At 33.2% G+C, this 17944-nt stretch overlaps 2 protein-coding genes across 51 annotated transcripts; both read right to left on the reverse strand.

Annotated features, from left to right (window-relative positions):
- Positions 1–1274: 1274 nt before the first annotated feature.
- Positions 1275–15932, reverse strand: LOC137743491 (uncharacterized). Of its 50 annotated transcripts, XR_015953214.1 has the most exons (18): positions 15582–15770; positions 15358–15396; positions 15075–15204; positions 13732–13841; positions 12959–13020; positions 9745–9812; positions 7275–7395; positions 7096–7168; positions 4896–6243; positions 4527–4690; positions 3843–3963; positions 3505–3625; positions 3354–3385; positions 3212–3274; positions 2793–2836; positions 2539–2620; positions 2009–2165; positions 1275–1427 (listed from the first exon to the last, which is right to left on the reverse strand). XR_015953214.1 is itself a non-coding variant. In XM_088679474.1 (16 exons), exons 11-15 carry the CDS (start codon positions 3585–3587, stop codon positions 2547–2549), a joined length of 291 nt encoding a protein of 96 aa, XP_088535600.1. In that variant the 5' UTR covers positions 3588–3625; positions 3843–3963; positions 4527–6243; positions 7096–7168; positions 7275–7395; positions 9745–9812; positions 12959–13020; positions 13732–13841; positions 15075–15204; positions 15358–15396; positions 15582–15801; the 3' UTR covers positions 1275–2437; positions 2539–2546. The 50 variants fall into 50 exon arrangements, 18 of the variants coding, with proteins under 18 accessions (XP_088535600.1, XP_088535601.1, XP_088535599.1 ...); XR_015953228.1 differs by adding an exon at positions 2945–3039 and having other exon boundaries at positions 1275–2165; positions 2539–2615; positions 4527–6243; positions 15582–15812; XR_015953225.1 differs by adding an exon at positions 2945–3039 and having other exon boundaries at positions 1275–2165; positions 4527–6243; positions 15582–15812.
- Positions 15933–16088: 156 nt separating this feature from the next.
- Positions 16089–16766, reverse strand: LOC148692825 (histone H2B-like). Its single transcript, XM_088679485.1, has one exon. It carries the CDS (start codon positions 16664–16666, stop codon positions 16241–16243), a length of 426 nt encoding a protein of 141 aa, XP_088535611.1. The 5' UTR covers positions 16667–16766; the 3' UTR covers positions 16089–16240.
- Between the last annotated feature and the right edge of the window lie 1178 nt (positions 16767–17944).

The raw sequence follows: 17944 nt of genomic DNA on the forward strand, positions 1-17944 counted from the left end.
TATAACACACATAAGGAAAAGTGTTCCTCCAATGAACTTTTTGACCATGCTTGAGAAACTGGAAACTGCTCATTTGCTAACTACCGAGCAGCAATGTTCCAAGAAGAGCAAACGTTGTCTTAGGGTGACGGGAAAGAAACCAATGAAGAGTTTTGCCGACAAGGATGCATGCTTCTTCTGCAACAAGAAGAAAGAATGTGCCAAGTCCAAGAAATGGTTGGAAAAGAAAGGTACTGGTTGCTTATGTGTGTCATGAATCTCGATCCTAGTAATACATGGTGAATTAACTTAGATGCTTCAATTCACATTACCAATTGCATGCAGGGGTACTTAAATCACAAAAAGCCGAGAGGCAATGAGCAATTTATCTACTTAGGAAATCGGATATGTTCCAGTATTAAAGCAGTGGGGACTTTTAAAATAACATTAGGATTTGGTTTTGTCTTTCTCTAGAAATTTAATTTCAGTTTCAAAGTTAGTGAAGCAAGGAAGAAAAAAGGACACAAAAATAGAAGCAGGTAACTCGAAATCAAATTATGAAAGAAATATTTTGTTGCAACCAATAGAAAAACTATTGCCAATTACCCGAAATGAGAAGCAAAAATATTTTGACAAAGACGTTCCTCAATAATATCATCATGATTCTCAACGTCATGTGCGGTAGCAATACCAAACCAAAAATGGGGCTACTCTAAACATTCCATTAGTTACATTATACATCAACGTTCCAACAAAAATACTTGTATGCACCAAAAACCCAGGTCCAGTAAGGTAAATGTATTTCAAAAATTAAAACTTAGGGAAGTGCTGTAGAAACATATGTATAAAAAGAACATATTTCATTTAACTAGTTATTTTGTAATTTTATGGTTTGCTTTGACAATTCAATAATTTGTTTAAGAATGGTTTGAATAATGGTGATGGTATTTTATCTAATGATTTATTTAAAAGAAAAACTAATTAAAAATCTAAGAAAACTTTATTTTTAATAAAAAATTATTTTCAAAGGTATAATGAATACTATAAAAAATATATATAAATTTAGTTTTTCGTTAAAAAAATGTTTTGTTAAATTTAGACTCCACCTGTGAGTGCAATCTTTCAATAATATGAGATGTTACTTCCCCAGTTTTGTTGCAAATTTAGTAAGTACTAGAAAGTGTGACCCGCGCGTTGCTGCGGGACTATGATATATTATGGTGAAAACATATGAAAGATCATGTATCCAATGATTGTGGACCTAATAATCATGCACTCAACACCAAACACCAAAATGTCATCAAACCAAAGTATAACTTTCATTTAACTAAGTTCTTAGCACTTCAATTCAATCTTAAGCTAAAAAGAGTAGTTCAATTGACTAAAATTACACAAAAGGGAGAAAGACATAACAAACAATTGTGGAAAGTTGTACAGTGACATTGATCCTGCAAGTTAAATATGAAAAATGTTCAAAAGAATGTAAAAGCTCAATTCAAATCATCCCTAGCATCAGTAGATTAACAATGAAAAAAAAAAATTCGTATAAGTTTATATGCTTGTTGCTTGACAATTCAGCATGGGAAAAAAATGCAAGGAAAAAAATATTGTTAAATATCCGGTGAATAAGTGAATGACAATGAACATTACATTTAGTATAACATGAATATGTATGTGGATAGTAAATACTAAGCAAGAATATGCATAGGTAAATAGTAACTATCAATTAACCATTTTAATTAACACTTTAAAAAAATTGTTTACGTATAAAAAATTCTAATACAGAGAATAATATGCTCTGAATATTATAAAAAGAAATCCATATACTATACAAACACAGTCAGTATGAAAATATATATCATTTGACAATACAAAATCAAGCAATGTCTAAAGATGATAAGCAGATCCTATATAGTGTTTATTACAGAAAGTAGAAACATTATATCATATGCATTAAAACAATTAACAAACTTTCAATGGGCAAAACTAAAGGTTTATTAATTAAAATCATTACATAATGATTGCTCACCTTTCGTCAATCAGTATACAGTGCAGACTTGTATTTTTATCAGTTGTTCCTAAAGTTCTCGGTCTCCACATTCTACACACGTGGACTTTAATCTTTATTGCCTTTTTATGCGGTTGTACCTAATTGATAGGTGTTGGAATTGCGTCTTCCATTCAAGCTACTCAAATTAAACACAAATTTTGTAAATTTGCAAACAGTCATTGCAGTAAGTTTAAAATAAACGCTGGAACAACCTTTCAATCCCAAACAGTCATTGCATAGAAATCCCCATTATTGAAACTTTATACACAAACCCTTCAATAAATTTAAGTGCAAAATAATATGAAAATATCCTCTAATGTAGAGGGAATTGCACGTATGGAGATTCAAAAAAGAATATTCTCTCTAAACCCGTATGTGGCCTCTCCCAACCTTTCAATCCCAAACACCCTATACTTGTCCAAGCAATCCTTTATAAAGTCAGTCGAAAACAAAACATCGATTCCACGAAAAATTTAAAAATTCCTACTTTTAAACAGAAGAATCCTCACCGACAGCTTCAAAGGTGTTTTGTAAACCTCTCAGCATATCTTTCCCAATTGTATTTCTCACCTCCATCCTCTCCTACCTAACCTGAGCAATCCATGTTACCATACAAACAAAACCGAATTTGGTAGCTGGGTGAAAGCAAAAGCAAGCACTATTACATTCAAGTAAAATAAGGAATTTCAAAACATTATAGCAGAAAATCAATTACATACAATTTTTCTTTAAACACTCTTTAAATGTAGAAAAGAAAACTAACCTCTTGTAGAAGTGATGAGAAGGAATGAAAAATCAGAACACCACCTGTTCAAAAATACAAAAATCAAAAATCAAAATGAAAAAAGAAAAGAAATCAACTTTCAAAACTCTGTGCAAAATAATGAATTTCTGTTATGATCATAGTATCCTCACCATTATCTTTATCACTACCCACCTACAATTCCTTGCTCTCTGTTTTCAAATCACTCTAATTCTCATCCCAGTTAACGGTTTCAAATCGCCACTAACTTGTACAATTCCCAAATCATAAAATTCCAGTAAGGGTATGCCGAAACACAAAATTCAATTTCATTGTGTACAGACCAACATAGAGATTGAGACAGGTTTAACTTCTACAATTCTACACATTTTCGAGCCCTAAATTTTCTCGGAAACAAAAGAAAATGAAAGCAGTCGTACCTGTACGAAAGAGCGGATGCAAGTTTGGTGGAGCAGCGATGGCAAAGATCTCTAGTGAGAAAGCTAATAAGATGGAGCAAACCATTGAACAAAAAAACCCAGATTTTTAAAATTAAAATCACAAAAATTTCAACATACTCACCAGGAAACCCAAGCTTTCGAATTGGCGATTTCCTGAAAATCAAGCTTTTCTAGGTTAAAATTTCTTCCCGAAGGCAACAGATCCAACATTCATGCAAAGAAAAGTCGAATTGAAAAAAAAAAATAATAATAATAAAGTTAGAGAGACATACCTTCTCGCGGAGGTCAACGATTCGGAGCTTGAGAGAGAGCTCGAGAAATCTGCGGAAGCAAATGGAAGAGCCAGCTTTTCCATGTTTCTTCCCCTCCACGATGAGCAACACGTGTATAACACTATAGGGGTAAGAAAATCCAACGAAAAGGTGCACGATGAGGACGTGGGGAGCAGCAAGGGAAATCGATATAAAACGGAGGGGCAAAACAGTCCGCCCACTGGTCATCCACAGTGCCCAACCCCTACGAGTTTTAGTATATATGACTAGCTAGTAATGCCCGCGCGTTGCTGCGGGATTACAAATTCCAAGAATAACAAATTTGTAAGTGGAAGTACCTCATTGAAAGCCTTCAGGAAGCAGTACAACACCTTTTGGAACCTTTGCCTCATTTTGGCCCGGAGTGCATAATGCGCAAGCAATTTAAGCATTTCCCAGCACCACAGAGCATCATATTTCCTAGTAATGAAATTAACAAACAACCAAATTCCAAACGAATAATTAATTGTTAGATGTACAACGACAATAAAAAAACTAAATTTTTAGATGTAGAACCCGAAATTAACACTAATAAAAAAATAGCACTTGAATAAAATGGATAAACAAAAGCTGTGCTAACATGAGAAAACATGCAAAACAAAACAATGTTAAATATCCTAGGTGTTCCATTTGTAATTATTCTCCATTTTTATATATTTAAACTACCAATTATCTGCATAAATATTTCATTCTCTTACAACTATCACAACTATAAAACATACTTAATAGAGCATGTAATTGCTTTAATTACATCATTCTTTAAAAAACCCTTGGGTGACAGCTGGAAGGCTGTCATATTTGAGCAGTGCATATAAGCCAATAATTTTATCCACTGTTATTATGTTTATGATTTGCATTTATTTAGAATTCATAAATGTAGGAAAAGATTTATAGGAACTTAAAATTTTTAGAACAATGAAAAACTATGCATGTATTGTGAACTCTATGTACAGAGCTTTGCAGAACTGGAGACAAATATGTACCTGATTGGTTTGCACTGCCCTATCCGGTGGATTCTATCTTATGGTTGTCTCTCAACAGCTGGGTTCCACCATGGTTTTTGCTATTATGAACCCTAGCTTTCTTTGTCTCGAAAACGACGGTTTGTTTCACTCTTCAACCTTGCTGTCTCGCTCACAAATTAACACTGAAAATAAATTAAAAAGAGAAAAAAATAATTTGAAATTTTCGTACCTCAAGTTTTTGGGTTTTTATTGTGAATCGAATTAAGAAGTAAAGGCACAAATTGTGGGAGGAGAACACGAAGAGAAAGCAAGGGTTTGTTTTCCCCATAAGAAAACTTATTAATTCATGTCCTCCTCCTTCCCACGCCTAATTCACTTAACCCTCACTTTTCTCTACCCAGCTCAAACTCCCCCATCTCCCAACACTGTCACTTTCTTTCATCCCTCACTACTCTCTGCTTGTTCCATCTGTCTCTGCAACTTTCCTTCTCCCTCTCGGCAAAAATAAAAAAAATGAAGTGTAATCAGGCAAGAAACAAAAGATCAATAGAAGATGTTATTATAAACCTGTTATTGAACAATATTTGAATGAAATGAACAAACGTGGAGATGTTAAAGTAAATGAGCAGCATACCTTGTAATTTTTTGGAAGGAAGTGACGTAGAATATGAACGATGATGTAAAATTGTTGTAAGACATTTGAAAAGTGGTAGGAGTAGGTGTAAGCATATGGTATCTTAATTAAATTACATGAACTGATAGAGTGCAAAGAATGGAAAAAAAAAGCTGTATACAGTAAGTTGTGAGAAAAGCTTATTAGGTGAGAATGCAAAATAATGAAAAATACGAATGACCTATGGAAAAATAGGTAAAGATGTTGGTTAAGCTGGGAAATGAGGTAAAAATGCGAAAGCGAAAGAACATTAGAAATAACCAATGGAAAAGTAGGGTAAATTATGTCCTTTTCCTATTGTGAAAATAGGAACAGAGGATGTTGAAGATGGATCAGTTATGCTTTATTTTGTATGTTTGTGGCATAGAAAGATATAATTTGGTGAATCGTTTTGACTTTGTTTTTTTTTTTTCCAGCATAATCATCATGTCCATCTTTTCTCTTCAGAGGAACTAATTGTTACCAATATATAAACAAACAGTATCTACTTTTCATGTGTTACAAATACATGATAAATTGCTTGCTTATTCATTGAGAAATTTAAGATGGACATCCTGAAGCATGAATCTAGATGTTTTAAAGACATATATTTTATGGTTATCCGTTGATTAAATAAAGGGACACAGTATGTATTGGAGAATTGTTTAATCTATCTAACCAATAATAAGAATGGTGTGTAGGTAGATTAAACAATTTTTTTTATTGGTGAGGTGTTTTTTTGTTTAACCACGGGTTATGGAGCGAACACATTTTTGGTTACATGTTTGATAATAGTTTTGGATGTTCAACTATATCCATTAATGGGTAGGCAAGTAATTAATTATGTACTAAAGCTAGATGAAAAGTGGAGACTGTGGATATACATTGGTAACAATTAGTTCCCCTGAAGAGAAATGTTAGTAAAATTTAAATTTGAGTAAAGTGCATTTATGGAAAAGGGAATAAATTATAGTTTTTTTTAACATACATTTGATTGCTGTAGAAATGTTTTTGTATGAGGAACAAACCGAGGAACAAACCGTGTAGTTGACTGGGTGATGAACATCTCGAATAGACTGATAACTTAATTTACCAAAAAAAAAAAAGGAAAAAAAAAAGAGAGATCATTGTTAATATGTGTTTGAACAAAAATAGCACGTGTATATGCATGTTTAATAGATTATAATATAGATGGTAAAAATTACTGGAGACATTTTTATCAAAATGAAAGGAAAGTACCTAGGCTGTTGTTTATAATTAGTATGGGTGAAGCGTCAGTACTTTTAAGAATATTAACCTTGATTTCTAATGGATTCAAATAAGCTGTTGAAATTTGGAAAGAAAAAAGAAGTTATATAATGTGGGATATCAACTTGGGAAATGGATGAGGATATCTTAGAAGTTTAATTATGGAAATGCTTAATTTTCATAGGTGTTAAATTGTGGTGTAAGTTGACAGGGGAATGCATTGTTGGTTTACTTATAGATCAGATAACAATATAGAAACCAAATACATATTGAACACTTTATACCACAGATGTACAAAGCAAATATGGAAGCGAAAATATACTCAAAACTGATACAAAAATATATGCTGCAATATTTTGATATAAAACAAAACTGCCATAATCAAATAAATTAGGGTTTTTTCTTCGTAGTTTCATGTACTTCAAAAGATATATGATGTAAATTATACTTGAATATTAGCATTGTATAAAAAAAATGTTAAATGGATGTATCACATTTAAGTTTAAGTAACAAAATACTTTAAATGGTTCTTCAAAGTAGCATTGTTTATATCCAGAAATTAATGATATATCGTATGTTTATATAATATATGTATCTTTGACTATGAAAACAATATAACTTTTTACTATTAATCTTAACATTAACAGAACAGATAAGAGCTAATGAGATAAAGCTAAGCTACTTCACCTCTTCCATAAGTCCACGTCTCTATCTAAGCCTAGACATCCCCACATTGACCAGATAGGTATCCTGTCGTGACCTGCAAGATTTACACAGAATTGAAAATTTGAAAGAGGTTCAAAGCATGAACAGATTGTAAAATGCAAATTTTATGGCACCAAATTGGGTTGGAACCAAGGACGAACCATCATGAATAAAATGTGGATACACAAAATTGGCAGGAGATAAACTTGTTTCATGAAACGCAGCTCAGAGTGATGCTGATCTTTGGTTCCGGCATGGAAATGTCACATGATCTCAAATTACCTTCAATTGGTAATTATGTAAAGAAACAGTTACGTGAAAAATCACATGTATATATTTTTGAATCCAATCTATCATGAAATATTTTAACATGTTATAAAATTGTGATAAAACAAAAGAATTTATGATAAGGGTGAAGTAGAAAAACTATTCATACTAAAACAAAGCTAGGCTTAATGTTGATGCACATATAATAATTCATCTGTTTACATCATTTGTCATGTACATGTAAAAGATAGATAAATATAATAGTTAATAATGATTTGAAGATTGAATGTAAACATTGTTTTTTAATTGCTGTAGTTGCATTGTATGTATATATATATATATGATTAAATCAACTATTTGATTGTAAATTTTGGAGAACATCTTTAAATACTATATTTGCAGTATAATTGGTAACATTATTTTCTCCATCACCTATCAAAATTTTGAGGCCTTCTCTTGATGTCACTCTAGATAATGCAACATATAGTTGACCATGGGTAAACACCGGTTCAGGAAGATATAAACCAACTTGTTTCAAAGATTGTCCTTGACTTTTGTTAATGGTCATTGCAAAACATGGTCTAATTGGAAATTGACGTCTTTTAAAAACAAAAGGCCACTTGCTCTCTGTTGCTGTAAGAGTAATCCTTGGTATGAAAACTTTGTAACCAGTATTGTTTCCAGTAAGTATTTTGGCTTGGATAATTCTATCAAGCAACTGGGTAATAACTAATCGTGTTCCATTACATAAACCCAAAGATTGGTTCAAATTTCGTAATAACATGATTGGCATTCCTATTTTTAAAGTCAAGTTATGCGTGGGTAAACCATTGAATTCTAATTTATTCAAAAACTCAACAGGATATGATGCTTCTAAATTTTCAATGTTTCCATTGGAAGAACACAATGAATCATAGCTTAGGTACACATGTTGTTCTCCAGGTAACAATTCAATTATATAATTGTTTATATCTGTAACAGTTGTATTTCGAGGTGTTATAATAGCACGCTCTCTTAAGTAATCAAAATTGTTAAAAGAAGTTTCAAAATTGGGATATGTTGTGAAAAAAATGGAAGAAATAGGATTTTCAGAAGAATGAATTATTAAATCTTCAGCTATTTTAACCAAAGATGTGTCTTTGTCATTCAGATTATTTTCATCATTTATGTCATTAATTTTTCCATCACCTATTTGTAAAATCCAATCTGCAAAATCACTGATTTTTTGTTTTTCTTCAATGCTAATTCCACTTTTGGATAATCTCATATTTTCTTTTAATCGAAAAATTTTAAAATGGGACCATAAATAAGAACTATTTAAAGAAGCATTTATTATGTCTTCTTTAGTTCCTCCAGGTATAACCGGTAAGATTTGTCGAAAATCACCACCTAATAAAAGAGGTTTACCACCAAATGGAAGAGTATGTTCTGAACTATGTAAATGTGACAAAAGATCAGAAAGTGATTTATCCAACGCTTCAAAACAGTGTTTGTGATTCATAGGTGCTTCATCCCATATGATTAAATCAGTTTTCTCAATTAATGTAGCAAGATGTGTTTTCTTTTTAATTGCACAAATGGAAGATTCAGTAATAACTAAAGGTATTTTAAATCTAGAATGAGCAGTTCTACCATTTGGTAATAATAATGATGCTATTCCTGATGATGCAACTGCTAAAACAATTTTTCTTTCAGATCTGAGCTTACTTATGATAGTATCCCATAAAAAAGTTTTTCCAGTGCCTCCATGACCATAGACAAAGAATAGACCTTGTTTTTTTGCATTCACAGTTTCTATGACACAATCATAAATGTATTTTTGATCTTGATTGAGTTGTGATTTTAAAAATGTGTGTTTTTTGGACAATTCTTCACAATCATAATTTAACTCTTCTCTTAAAAGTCTATTTTTGATTTCTACCATTCTATTTGCATCAGGCATTGGTAGATAATGTTTTTCTAAAGAAGTTGATGCATTATTAAAGAGCAATTCTAGTTCAAATAGTACACAATTTTTTAATTCGTTTTCTGGCACAATCATATCAGGAATTGCAAAAGCTTTTCTTAAGTTGTACAAAATGTCATCATACATATTATGCCAATAATTATCAAAAAGAATTTGAGGATTTGCAACATCACAAAATAAAATAATTGTAACAAATAATTGTCTTAATTGAGTAGATGACGCTATATTTACAGCATTTGATAAAGCCTCAATCCATTCTTTATCATCACCTAGTAATCCTAATGATTGACATGCATCTTGATATGAAGTATGGACAACGCCATTAACAGTTTTTATGTCATCAAAACTTAATGCACCTTTTTTCAGATTCAAAAGCATTCTTAAATAATATAACTCACCTGATGCAGGATGTACATATGTTATTCTGCCTATTGAACCTCCACGTTTTCTTGGCTTCCAAATTTTTCTGCGTGTATCATATAAGAATTTTGAGGGAATTTGAGCATAAGTTAAAGAACGTGCATCACTATAAATTTTGTTAATTTCAAACCAACTTGTCAACATTGTATGCTCAGAAGCATTTTGATTAACAATTGATTGCAATGATTGATCAGCACTAAAAACAATATTTTGTTCCAACGGTAAATGGACTGGTAATCGTTCAACAGAAGGTTCTCTATGATGTATAGAATATTGAAACAATCTCCAAACAGCTTCATAAGGGGATATATATCTACAATTTAAATATGTTAATATCTCATCATTTGAATCTTGTTGAAGAATCAAGCGTGCTCTATCTGGACCTTTGTTTATATATTTAAACAAATATTTTATAAGTGTTGATTGACAACAAAGTTCAACATTTATATGAGCATTATATCTCAAAAGTAATTCAAAATTATAAGGAACAACAAAACTATTATCAACTTTTATTCCATTTTTTATAACAAATTTGGTCTCATCATCACGACGCCTATAAATAGGAAAACCACTTGGTTCAAAAACTGTTTCATTTTTATACGGCTTGGGAAAACTTTTGGAACATTTATTTTCTCGCATGCAAGAAGAATTTTTATTACTATAACCACATGGACCATGAATCATAAATTGATTGACAATTTCATAAAGCCGAGGATTAGCAGATTTGTCGGGTAACTCAGCTGAAATTATTGAATCTATATCTGTTGCGGAGTAGCACTTAAATTTTGATTTCAACCATATTAGCATATGAGAATGAGGTAAACCCCTTTTTTGAAATTCAATTGTACAAACATCTGTTTGGAAAAACAATCAATAGAAAAATGAAACAAAACAACCACAAAAAACAGGAGGTTAGTTGCATGAAGAAAAAAAAAACAAAGAACAAAAAATGTAAAATAAGAAATAAAGAGAGTTTTTTTAGAACTTACTTGCATCAACTTCTCCAAAAGGCTTTCCAGATTTGATAAAATCAAGCATATCATCGAGTTTCATTTTAAAAACTCTAGAAATTATATCAGGTCTGTCCTCAGGCTTGTAACCTGGTTTTGTTTCAAATTCTCTTATAATTTCTGGCCACTTTACATTGCAGGTAAATGTTATGAATAAATCTGGATGACCATATTCTCTACAAATAGCCATAGCATCTTGATAATTATTGAACATGTATCTAGGACTTCCTGTATACGAAGCAGGCAGCACAACTTTTTGTCCCAAATTCTTTGCGTCATTGTCACCTCTTGACATTGCATCATAAATGCCTTTGTAAATTTCACTTCTCAAATTCTTTTGATTTTGCCTAATGTAATCTAGTCTATCTTCCTCAAGTGTAGCATAAGAATCAACCAAATATTGTTGGAAAAGTCGACCTCCTTTTAACAACGTAGTTAAGGATGGTTCTCTTTCTTGAATGTGATAAGCTATATAAGCTCTCATGGGTATCCTTTGTCTTTTCATTTTTGGACCTTTATAATTTTCATTCCATTTTAAATCTGGTTTATACCCATCTTCACCATAAGGAAAAAGAATAGGATACTGAAGAGCCATAAATTTTGGATTCAATTTTGTAACACGTTTTAATCCTTCACTTTTACAATCTATAATGATGTCTCTATTAGAGTCAGACAAACCTATATCACCAACTATTAAACCCCCTATTTCATCACTTGTTGGTTGATCATATTGTTTACCATCATTTTGTTGTCTGCCTAATAAACTCATCTTTAAATTGATAAGTCCATCAATTTCAAATTTATCTCTTGCTATTCGGAAAAGTTTGACTAACTCATTTGACTGATCAAACATTTTAATCAATTCTTGAACAATTTTTGTATCAAGCCTTCCATTATTTTCATGATAACCAAGAGCTTTGAGACGGTTTTGGACTTCATTATATGTATCATAAACATATAATTGGGCAAATTTTGGAGATTCATTGTCCATAGGTAAAAGTGATCCCATCAAATGACAAACTTGACCACTAATTTTAAAAATGTAAGGACTTGATCCATCATTAATTGAGTGATCAACTTTTGCCCCCATAGAAGTAAATGAAAACATAGAATTGTAAGCTCTAATATTTTCTCTGAAAGACAAACTTTTTGGACCTCCATTTGGATCAAGCAAAGAATCTAAAAAAATTGGTGCTGGTTTTGGAGGTTCAAATTTAATTTTTCCTTATTGACAACAAAGAGTGAAAATAGGTTCAGTTTTTTTCCAACTTTGTTTAAGAGATTCTTTTAACCAAAAATAGGCACCACAGTGAACACATTTATAAATCTTATCACCCAAGTCTATATAATCTCTGATAACCCCTACAAAAAAAATATGGCAAAAAAACAAAAACAAAACCAAAAAGTTAGCAACAATACACAATGAAAGAAACAGTAAAAATAGACTAAACATAATTGTCGTATATAATTTGAAACGCACCGTTTCTATTTTTTTGAAAAAAAGCTTGCCCCTTGTTGATGAGATTACGATCTTCAATATATAACGTTTCATACACTTTGTTTCCAGTATTGTTTGATAAATTAACAATGCTTTTCCCTTTTTGTTCACGTGTATATTTTTGTTTTTTAACCAAGCTAGAATTTAACATTTGATCCTCGTTAACAGACCCGACAACAAAGCTATCAAAAGAAGTTTTTCTAGTTGAACCGTTGTTTTCATCTAACAAATTAAGGGACAGAGATGCATTAACTGCATTCGGAACAATATTTTCAAAATTCTGCACACAATTTATTCTACACATTTTTTTCAAACGATTGTCATAGTCCGGAAGCACATTAGAATCAGCATCATCAATATTTTGCTTTCGTTTTATAGCATCACTTCCCCGATCATTTACTAATTTTTTAGACATAATGAAAAACAAATATTCACAATTACTTGAAAACCAATGAACTGCAAAACAGATTTGAAAAAAAATAGTAAGAAAAATAAATGAATAAACAGCACACAGGCAAATATAACAAAGCCTAGACCAAAAACGAAAAAGCTTTGAAAGAAAAATCATCCTTCAATTTAACAAAACGAAAACAATAAATAAAAGTTGCTAAAATTATAGAAATCAAAATGAAAAACAAATAATGAAACCATTAATAAATAAATGTAGAAGTTTAAGTTGGTTACCTTAAGGATAAAATGCGTAGATCCTATGCAATCAACTAAATTGCTCGTGTCTTCTCAAAGATCTGTATATCCATTAGAAACTAACCTTTAATTTTGCTGAAAACAATATATTAACCACAAATTTTTATACTATTAACAAATAATAATCATTGTGTTATTATGACTATCCAAATCAAATAACATGTGTAAGTATGTTTGGATATGACTCTTTGGAAAGAAAATATAACATTTATAAACATAAAATAGATGACAAAGGATGACTTTAAAAATCACAAACTTAAAAATTGGATCGGTAAAACAAAATAATGTTATTTTAATACAAAACTTTTTAGGAAAGAAAGCTTATTAAATTTTATTTTTGATGAAATACAGTTAATATAGCATCACACAACAAAAATAAAAGCATAAATACTCTAATGAAATAGCAACTTATTCTCGATATGTATTTTTATGGGCTACCTCAATTTTGTTCAAAAGCAAAGTTTTTTGTTGGGTTGAATGTTTATCAATCACTTTGACCATTAATTAATTCTACAAAGTATGAATATCTTAGCATTAATTGGAATTAAAAAAAAAATAGTTGACAAAATTTAGTTCCCACAACAGCTGTGATTTCTTAAAATTCTTGAATACATATATTTTCAAACATATTCAGGCAAACACAAAATTGAAAACTAAATTTGTAGTAAAAAAAACATTTAAAGGCAAATCACATTGATAATATCAACCCAAATCAGTAAATAAGAGTAATATTGGGAAATATTGACCAGTACCTTAGACAAAAGGCCGTTTTCAATAATCGTGTGGTTGTTTGTAAACCCTTTGATGGCCACACAGATATCACAGAGTATCAAGAGTGATGTGATGACAAAGCCAAAATTTCCTACAAAGATAAAAAGAAATGAACAAAAATTAGTCAACTTTGATTTGAGCAAAGGAAAAAAAAAAAAAAAAAAAAACTCAAAATTCAAGGAAATGGAAGGACAAAATCACAAATTACATAAGCAAAATTAATAAAACAATAAATAAAATAAGACACCAATATCCACAAACATAAAAATAATGGGTAAAAGCAAGGAAATCCATCTGTTAAGGAGTTTTTTTTTGCTTTGAACCTTGACAACTGGATCTCCTGAACAGTAAGGTGATGAGCACAACGATACCGATAAAAATTGAGGCCATGCTTCATAAAATTGATCCAAAGTGTTATGAATGTTTTGAAGGGTGCAAGCACAACCGGAATTAGCAACACCAAGACAAAATTAAGAGGATGTCGTCACAACAAAGACTGAATCGATGATGGCTTCTATGGTTTGACAGGTATGCAAACAGTCGGAATCCATGAGGTACGAAAGAGGAATAGCGAGACAGAGCAAGTTCAACAACAATAGAAAAGAAATCTGTTAAACCAGCGGAAACAAATGGAAAACTGTAGAACATACAACTAAAATAGAGGGTGGGTCGATGGTGAACATGTAGATGGAAAGGGTAGAACAGTCAGTGGACTGTACAAAGAAGGAAACAGCGGGGAAAACAGAGGAAAATCCGAGGAACAAAAATGCCCACACAGTGGATGTCCACAGTAATATCATTCCACATAATGTAAATCCTATAAGAAAAAAAATAAATAAATTGAAAAGCCATCTTTGAGTATGATCGACAAAACCACAACAAACAATAGGTAGTTATGGAAATATCACACCACATGATTTGTATTAATTTATCATAACCATGGTCTGTAATGTAGTGGAAATATCCTACATGATTAGTGATAAACTAATTTGAAACAGGTTTTGCTTCCCAATAGCCATTTTTAGAAGCTATCCCAATTTTCTTAAGAAGCAAAGTTTTTTGCCCGCTTGAGTGCTCATAAATCACTAATGCCATTAATTAATTATTGAAAGCATGAACATCCCAATATGAATCTGAATGAACAAACCGTTGACAAAATTTACACATAAAAAAGAGTAGGCAAACAAAGAATAATGACACCTACACTTACCAATTTACACATAAATTCCAATTCTGAATCATTTAGGCTTCCAAAAAATTGCACAAAAATGCTAAAGAAAATGAACAAACTGAAATAAAGCAACATGTACACACGAAGACTCACCCCAAATTGCTATGAAGGTCTGCTGCACACGCGAGAACACGTTCACAAAGCCTTTCAAAGGCTGATATCCAACTTTCAAATATGAAGATTTTAACCCACAATTGTTCTTTCTTAGCTTTAGCCACTTCAGCTACATAACCCCAAAAAAAAAAATAATAATAATAATTAATTACAGTTAATTAATCTGGGTTAAAATTAATAAAAAAGCTGGGAAATTTCAGATCTAAAATCACACCTCAGGCTGCAAGCAGAATCAAAACCATGGAATTTCAAAACCACTCACCTTAAACACAAAGGTCTTCGCAGGCTTCAAATGTAATTTCTGCAGAACCAAAAAACCCAAAAAAAAAAAAAAAAAACTTGGAAATCTAATAAAAATGAAGAACAAATATTACAAATCAGATAACCAAAATCACTAAAAACAAAAAAAATCAACATGCATCAAACAGAAAACTAATCTGTAAAAGCGAGGAAATCCATTTGCAATTATGCTTTTTGATTTCGAACCTGGAAAGTTTGGTATTTTGACCAGCACACCGAGGAATCGAAATAGAGACCCGATGAATGATGATTTCTATGGTTTAACCGCTGCGGAGCTAGCCGGAATCCACCAAGCACCAAAAATTGAGAGCGAGAAAGGGCGAGTTCAAGAGGAGAATAAGAGAAATCTGTGAGAAAGCAGCAAAATACGAAGAGAAAAATCGAGAAGACGGACGAAAGAGAGCGGATAGATGGCTGACACGCGGACTGAAGGGACAAAACAGTCACTGGACTGCACAAAAGGGCAAGCAGCAAGGGAAACCAAGAAAAAAGCCAGGGCAAAACCGTCCCCCCACTGGTCATCCACAGTGACCAACCCCTACGGGTTTTAGTATATATGATATGGTAGAAAATTCACTGCAAAACCTCTAATTTATTGCCACACTAGTTCATATCGAAACAAGAATCACATACAAAATATCAAATTGAAGAAATTAATCAACTGGGTAATCACTAACAGAAGAAATGGATCAGTTGGATAAATCAAACTTTCATTCAGAATTTAAACCGCGAACAACAGCATCAGCACTTATACTTACATAAAGGGTTAAAACCCAGAAACCCGTAACCCTAACCCTAAATGCTTCACAACCCATCTCAAATCCAAACCCAGAAACCCTAACTCTTCAAGAGCTGGTAAACTTAGTCACCGCCTTAGTACCCTCAGACACCGCATGCTTGGCGAGCTCACCGGGCAGCACCAATCTCACCGCCGTCTGGATCTCCCTCGAAGTGATAGTCGGTTTTTTGTTGTACCTGGCGAGCCTGGACGACTCCTGGGCGAGCTTCTCGAAGATGTCGTTGATGAAGCTGTTCATGATTCCCATGGCCTTGCTGGAGATTCCGATGTCTGGGTGGACCTGCTTCAGGACCTTGAATATGTAGATCTTGTAGGTCTCCACGCTCTTCTTCGATCTCTTCTTCTTCTTGTCTCCAGCGGCGGCTCCGGCCTCCTTCGGGAGCTTCTTCCCGGCCTTGGGCTTCTTCTCGGCGGGGGCTTTCTCTGCCACGGCGGACTTCTCCGCGGGCTTCTTCTCAGCTTTGGGCGCCATCGGAAATTTTCTTGTTCCTTTTCTCGGGAAACAAACGGAAACTTTGAGAAGACGAATTTGGCAGGGACTTTGGAAACTTGTGGGGATGCGAAGGGATGGGTTCAGTGTGGTATTTAAATACGTCGTTGATAAGGAGAAGACGCGGATCGATGACGAGGCGAGGACTGTCCGTTGGATGTGGTGGAGTCAAATGGGAGATCGACGGCTTGAATTGAAGCGTAAAGGAGCGGTTTGCTTGTTAGTCAAGCTGTGTACGTGGTGCGTTATTATTGGGTACGATTTAAGGGTACGGATCGATGAGCCGGGGCTAAACGGGCGATCGCGATGTTTTTTTTTATTTTTTTTTTATTTTTGTGATAAACAGGAAATACAAAACCCGAGCTAAGAAGCCAAACAAACAAGGAGAGCCTACCACGAGGCAAGCAAACACGGAAGCAAAAAAACAAAGAAGGACAACAGAGGGAGTTACAAGGAGGACAACACAGCCACACTATGTTGTCGCCCCCGTTACTATCCCGAACCCATCACGAAGGACAAGGTAGACCATCACTTTGAAGCACAAAAACTAACGAAGATAAGTGTCTATTGACCCATGGATGATCGCACATCTCCGCACATGCCATATTGGCTGATCTTGGGATCCAAGACCAACGACAGTCATGAAAAGACTCCCCTAACCGTTTAGTATTAACTAAGGAAGGGTAAGCCTCCCACCTACCATTCTCAATCGAACCTAAAAAAGAGCTAATGGAGTCATAGAAGTCAGATTCAACAACAACCTTTGTAAGCCCCTTTATCAGACCAAACTCACAACCTTTCAAGATTGCCAGAGCTTCAGCAGCATCCACAGACAAAGCTTGAATGACATGCCTAATCGCAGCGATGAATGAACCTTCAACATCCCAAATAACAATCTCCACATAACCAGATCTCGATAGAGCTGACCAACTGGCATCTACATTAATTTTGAAGTATGGCGCGGAAGAAGAGTGCTAGCGGGATGACTGATGAGCTATGGTCATAGGTACTGGGGGATTCGAATTCCTGCGAACAGCTTCAAAGAAAGCTCTGATCGAATTAGTGATAACACATAAGACCTTGGAGGGAGTGAGTGGTCGGTGATCATACAAAAAATAACACCTTGCTTTCCAAATGTGCCAACACGTAAAAGCAACATATGAGAGTAGATACATTTGATCTCTATGCAAACCAACAGGTAAATTTGATAATGAAAATAACCACTCCACCCAATTTGAGACTTCATACCTGTTAATGCGA

This window comes from Pyrus communis, chromosome 11 (assembly GCF_041283825.1).
Source record: "Pyrus communis isolate YQ-2024b chromosome 11, ASM4128382v1, whole genome shotgun sequence".
Lineage (NCBI taxonomy): Eukaryota > Viridiplantae > Streptophyta > Magnoliopsida > Rosales > Rosaceae > Pyrus > Pyrus communis.